The sequence below is a fragment of the Oryx dammah genome, unplaced genomic scaffold, assembly GCF_014754425.2.
Source record: "Oryx dammah isolate SB20612 unplaced genomic scaffold, SCBI_Odam_1.1 HiC_scaffold_29, whole genome shotgun sequence".
Lineage (NCBI taxonomy): Eukaryota > Metazoa > Chordata > Mammalia > Artiodactyla > Bovidae > Oryx > Oryx dammah.
In genome coordinates, this window is record NW_024070213.1 from 1,581,411 (window position 1) to 1,587,355 (window position 5,945).

At 63.0% G+C, this 5,945-nt stretch overlaps 1 protein-coding gene across 2 annotated transcripts in view; it reads right to left on the minus strand.

Moving 5' to 3' along the window:
* Positions 1 to 2,879: 2,879 nt before the first annotated feature.
* TAFA5 (TAFA chemokine like family member 5) overlaps positions 2,880 to 5,945 on the minus strand; it is a 183,360-nt gene continuing 180,294 nt past the window's right edge. For both annotated transcript variants that reach the window (XM_040233615.1, XM_040233616.1), the window contains exon 4: positions 2,880 to 4,929. In XM_040233615.1, the coding sequence (XP_040089549.1) occupies positions 4,921 to 4,929 (9 nt within the window). In that variant the 3' untranslated portion in view covers positions 2,880 to 4,920. The remainder of the gene's footprint in view (positions 4,930 to 5,945) is intronic.

Below are 5,945 nucleotides of genomic sequence, written 5' to 3' on the forward strand. Positions count from 1 at the left end.
CCCGTGGGATGGGGGCATCTTAGTGGGGGGCAGCCAGCAAGTACCGGTGGAGGGTGAAGAGTGTCAGAGGGCAAACACGAGGATGTGTCCTGGAGGGCAGGCTGCCGTCCTGAGGGCCTGGAGCTGCGCCGAGAGGCCCAGACACCCGTTCCAGCCCCTCTCCTTGTCCCCCCTCCCCGGGGCCCTTGAGCCCACTTCCTCCCACTTCTGTCTGCCTTCTCTAGCTCCTCCCCGAGCACCCACCACCCCCATCTCCGCCAGGAGCCCCTTCAGCACCCTGGTGTTGCCTCTTCCTCGGCTGGGCTGACCCAGCCACTCCGGGAGCCTCCTGAGCCCTGAAGTGGGTCCTCTCGGTGGCACTCGGGTGCTGTCACAAGGTTCTGCTGGGGACACCAGGCCCACTCAGACCAGCAGGACAAGAGGTGGCTCCCACTCTTCTTGCTGAGCCCAGCACACTGGGAACCTCCTGAGCTTCACCTCCACAGAGGGTTTCAACAGAAGCACACTCGGGTGGGCGACAGCCTCCCTGGATGATGGTGCCTGACTTGGACCCCTGACCTAGGAAGTGCTCAGCACACGAGGGTTACCATGAAAACAGGCACACGCGCGCGCACACACACACACAGACACACACACACACGCGCGCGTGCGCGCGCGTGCACACACTCCCTACACAGGCACGTACAGTGAGTGGTCCTGGTTGGCTGGTCCAGGAACCGACAGTGGAGGGCGTGCCTGATCGCTGTAGAGACAGTCACAGTGGGATCGGCTTAAGAAGCCCTGCCCTGCCCCTGACCGGGAACCTCACCTGCCCCTGCAGGCAGGTGCCCCCAGGACCCCCATCTCCCGCAGCCTGCTTCACTCCTTCCAGGAGGCGGAGCTACAGGCCGACAGGCGGCGGGGGCACCGGGCTCCGAGAGATGGTGCAGTGTTGGTGGGCCTGACTCACGGGGTCACCCCTAAATCAGCACCCGCCCCCCTGTTCTCTCAGGCTGCCAGGTGCCAGGCGATTCACGTGCTCCTACCCTTGCTCTCCAGGAACCCGGTGAGCTCGGCCAGCCTCCCTTTACTCCACCAATGGGAAAGCCGAGGCCCAGAGCGCAGGCGCATCCGGGCTGTGCGGGGAGCCGGGCCCACTCCCAGACTCCCGCCCCTCCTGACACACAGCGGGGTGGCCTCCGCAGCCCAGGGTCGTGTCCCTGCGGAGCACGGCCCTCCAGCAAGGCTGTCCTGCAGGGGCTGGAGAGCAGTCCTTCCCCTCCTGGGGACAGCGTCCACACCTGCCCAGCCTCAGGTCACAGCCTGAGGACCGGGCCCCTTGGGGGGAGTGTGTGACCGTCCCCCACATGGGGAGATGGACCTCACTTCCTTTCTGCACCCTGCAGGTGGGCAGCAGGGAGGCCTATCGAATTTGGTGGGTCAGGAAACAGGCCAGGAGCTCAAGTCAGCAGACGACAGATGCAGAACTGTTATGGAAGAGCCAGACTTGGCCCAGCCAGGAGTGGAGAGGGCAGAGGGGGCGTGGCCAGACCAGAGGAGGCGTGGCCAGACCAGGGGGCGTGGCCGGTAGGAGGGATGACCACGTCAGAGGAGGCGTGGCTGGGGCAGAGGGGGCTTGGCCTCTCTGGGAGGCGAGGCGGGGGCCAAGAAGATGGGCAGACGTTACTCCCACGCGGAGGGTTTTGCAGTGGGTTCTGGATGCCTGAGTGTCTCCACATCACGGAGACGCCCTCGCCAAGCCACAAGCCTGGGTTGTGGCGGGAGGGGAGAGCCCTGCTGATGGGAAGGTCGGCCTCAGAGAGGTCGGCTGTCACTGCAGCGCCACCCGGCCCACCAGACAGGTACACCGGCCTCCGCTTGGAGATCAGGGTCTGCTTTTATGAACCCTGGCGGTTACGAAGCTCTTTCTCTTTCCTCTGGCCTCACGATTCTGTTTTCCCCTGCTATGCCCAGAAGGCTCTGGAATAGCGGCCGTGCACATGGCTCTGGGTAGGGGAGGTTACTTTCCTCTGGCAGGCACACCCCTTGCCCCCTTCCAGCGCATTTCTCCCTGTGCACAGAGGGAGGAGGCAAGGGCTGGTCCTCTCCCGGTCACACTGCCCTGCCCTCTTGGCCTCTGATGACCAAGTCCCCCAGCTGCTTTCTGTGGTGCAGTTCCTGGCAGGTCCTGTCATGGGCGCCCAGGCCGCGGACGGTGTAGGGCACACCTGGGAGGCCCTGTGGTGGCAGCTAGGCCTGCGTTCTGTCCCTCTTCCTCCCTCCCGGGATGAGCCCAGCTCTGTGCCGGAGGGTGGGGTCTCCTTCACTCCCTGGAGAGGCTCCAAGGCCAATGAAGCCTCCTCAAATCCAGCACAGACCTCGAGATGCCCACGGCCCGCCTGCCAGGCTGCAGGTCCCAGAGCTGGAATTTCATCAAGAGCAGTTGCAAGCTGACGGGCACAGCCTGCCCCGATTCGGTACACGCCGAAGTCTGCTGTTTGGAGATCCGAGTGGATTTCCCTGGAAAGGGGGTCCTTCAGACAAGGGTCTCCTTCTGGAGCCCCGAGCAGGGTTCTGCAGCTGGGCCTGGGGGCAGGAGCAGAGCCTGGCTCACAGACCCCGGTGGGGGTGAAGGCAGGTGGCTGGCAGCCTTCCCATGGGCTTGGCCGGGGATGAAGCAGTAGCCACCGGTCAGGCGCTGCTCGCCTGCCTGGGGCTGGGTGTCAGGGAGCCTCCGTGGGGTCCAGAAACGCCTGGAGGGCTCTCGCCTGCACGTGGTCACGGGGCCCGCCTCCCGGGAAGGAGGCCCTGTCACCACTTGTGCTCTGAGCTCTGTCTCTGCCAGCCACGCCGGCGAAAGCCCCTCCCAGGACACCGCGGCCAGTGAACAAAAGCCGTGCTTATCAAAGGAGTTTCTCTTTATTTTCATAATTTAGCTGAATCAACACAAAGTCGAATCCTGTAAAACAAGGGGGAAAATGCTGGAACACATCAAACTCCTAGTCTCCGCCCACAGAAGGTGTCTACACCCACTGTTGAAAGAAACAGGCCAGGGGGGAGGTGGTGGGGACGCTGGCAGGCAGGGCAGAGGTGCGCTGGGCCGGGGACCCTCCCAAGGCCTCCCTCCCCACTCCTGGAGTGACCACCGGCCAAGGAGCCTGGGGCCAGCCCGGGGCGGGGCAGCACCCCGCGGCCGCCTCCTCTGTGATGAGAAACGCCACCCCCAGCCATCTCTTTCGCCCCAGGATACACGTGCCTGTGAGTCTGTGGTGACCGAAGGTAACTAAATACTCATGGACGTTGGAATGGGTCTTAAATAAATGGAGCTTCTCTCCTATCTTTAGTCTATGGGTGGCTGGAACAACTTCTATATAGTTTTTTTATAACTTGTTTTTAGTAGCATAGACCTAGCATAGCACGCCTGTTAATTGGACTCTTAGGTAGTGTACTTCAGCTGAAACTCAGGAAGATAACGGGGCCTGGCACAGGGTGGCTGGGGGAAGGTAAACGTAACTGTCCCTTATCCGTGGGGCCTGGCAACCCCGCCTCGCAGGAGGGACGCGGGAGACTGTCCCCCACCGTCTCCGCCTTCTGGCATGAACAGTGAGATCACAGGGGGCATCCGACTGGGAAGACGAGGTCGGCTGCCAACTGCCCCCCAGGTCTGCGAACGTGAGAGGGGTAAGAAAACAGGAAACAAAACTGGTCGGAACAGGCGTGATCCAAGGACTGGACACTCCCAGGATGGAGGCCCAGGGGGCAGACCATCCAGCCCAGAGCAAGGGAAAGGCCACCGGCCCTTCTGTGTCTCCGACCAGCGTGCCTGTGACCCCTGGCCCTCAGCCCGCTGCCCCCGAGTCCCCCCTGCACACTGCTTGCCCCTATGTCTGGGGGTGCAGGTCCCCAACACCCATCCCAGTCCCTTTGGGAGGCCCCTGTCCCGGCCTGCCTCTCAGGGACGGCTGGGGCTGCCACATGAATTGTTAAATAGGATTTTCTACAAATATACAACATATAAAAACTGTTAAATATATAACTTTCGGCTTTGCAAAATACATTTAATGATCTCTTTCAAACAAGTGTTACTTTCGCTTTCTTTAATTTGCTTTCTGGAGCTAAAGGGCGGTCAGATGAGACAGCAGTCATGGGAGACCCAACATGCTCTTGCGGATCCTGGATTGTCCCGCTATCTGAATGGGGCGGCGAGAGGCGCGTCGAACTGGTTAAAACAGAAAGTGATTTTAGTAGGAGAAGGTCCACCTAAGTACAGAGGAGCAGGTGTGCGCGGCGGGCTGTGGTCCCCAGCAGGCGCGCCTGTGGGGTCCGCGTGGGGACATCACGGGCCACGTGTCCTCTGGCCACGCCCTCCGGCCGCGCAGGGCGGGGGCGGGGCCCGCAGTGTTCGTGGGGCGGGGCCGCCCGGGCACGTCTCTGCCCTCGTGTACCCCCCGTCGAACCCAGGGACTCGGATGGTGAGGGCGAGTCCACGTGGAAATAGATTTTGCTCTTTGGTCTATTGAATATACTGAAAGGATAAGAAAATAAAAGCGTTTCGGACAGTCTGGGGCTCGAGGAGAGGCCACGTCTGCGTCCGAGACTCGGTCCTCCCGGGACCCGGCGCTGTCCTCCACTCTCGGGCTGGCGGGGCTGCAGCCTCGTCCTCCTTCTCCGAGTCCACGCCGGGAGGGCGGCCAGGCCAGGCTCCAGGGGTGCCCGGCGACGCGGCCCCGCGGTGTGTTCCCGGCCCGAGTCCTGGGGAAGGCCGGACAGACTCAGCGCGGGCGGCCGAGGAAGCAGGCTGTCCTTGACAGGCTAGAGAAATGGAGCGTGGGCGGACGGCAGCGGGTAGGTGGCGTCCACGACGGGCCGAGGACCGTGGCCGAGCTGTGGACTCTCCAAGGAGCCGGAGCCACTCCTGGGGCCCCTCTGGGGCTGTGTTTGTCAGGAGACCTGAGAAGCAGAGAGAGGAGAGCCGTCAGCCTCCACACACACCAAGGGTCCCTGTCGGGGATGGCAGGAGCTCAGGGACCCCGCGAGGCTGGCTTCTCCCAGACAATGTGCTCAAAAGACGCCAGCAGACCTTCTCGAGGACAAAAGCTAGTTTCCAGAGCCACACTGGAGGAGAAAGTTATGCTTGTCACAAGAAGTCCCTGGGAACACCCTCTTCCTCCCACCATTGGCGGTGACAAGGGAACATGCCGGAACTCTCAGCTGCTGGTGTGAACTGCCTGTCCTCCGCCCTGTGCTGGCCAGGTCCTTGGGTCTGGTCGGCATTGACCTGTTTCTTTAACCGTGTACACAGCAGGTGCCACATAATTGCACAGAGGAGAGCGCTGGAAACAAGGGTGCCTCACCCCCACAGAGCCCCTGGCAGGACGCAGAGCTGGGGTGTGCATGCTGGTCGATGGGTGCACAGCCCCCAGGCAGCACTGGGGCGTCTCGGGGACACAACAGAACATGCCAGGTCAGCGGCATGAGGGGACAGGGGTCCCCAGCCTCTGCTCTGCAGCGGAAGCATCACGGGTGAGACAGTGGACAGAGGATGGGGGTGGAGGCTTCCCTGGGGCACCCCCGCAGCCTCCTGCCCAGTGTCCACGCCTGCGCCGGGCCCACCCACTCGGCAGGATGGGGCCTCCCAGGGGCTGCAGGAGCAGGACTGGTGTGGGACCCCAGGGCTGTGGGCACGTGTCTGAGTGATAGGTGCCACCGAGGGAGGCTCCACGCACCGCTGGAGAGGGGGATGAACCCGAGGGCAGGCAGCAGGGGAGAGGCTTGGAGCCCCTCTGTCTCCGCTGACTGAGGCCCAGCCCAGGAGCGGGCGGGGAGCAGGGCCAGGGTGGGACACATCCTGGGCTCACTGCCCAGACGGGCACAGGGTCCTGAGGGCTCACTGTCCAGACGGGCGCAGGGTCCTGGGGGCTCACTGTCCAGAACAGTGCAGGGTCCTGGGAGGTCACTGTCCAGAC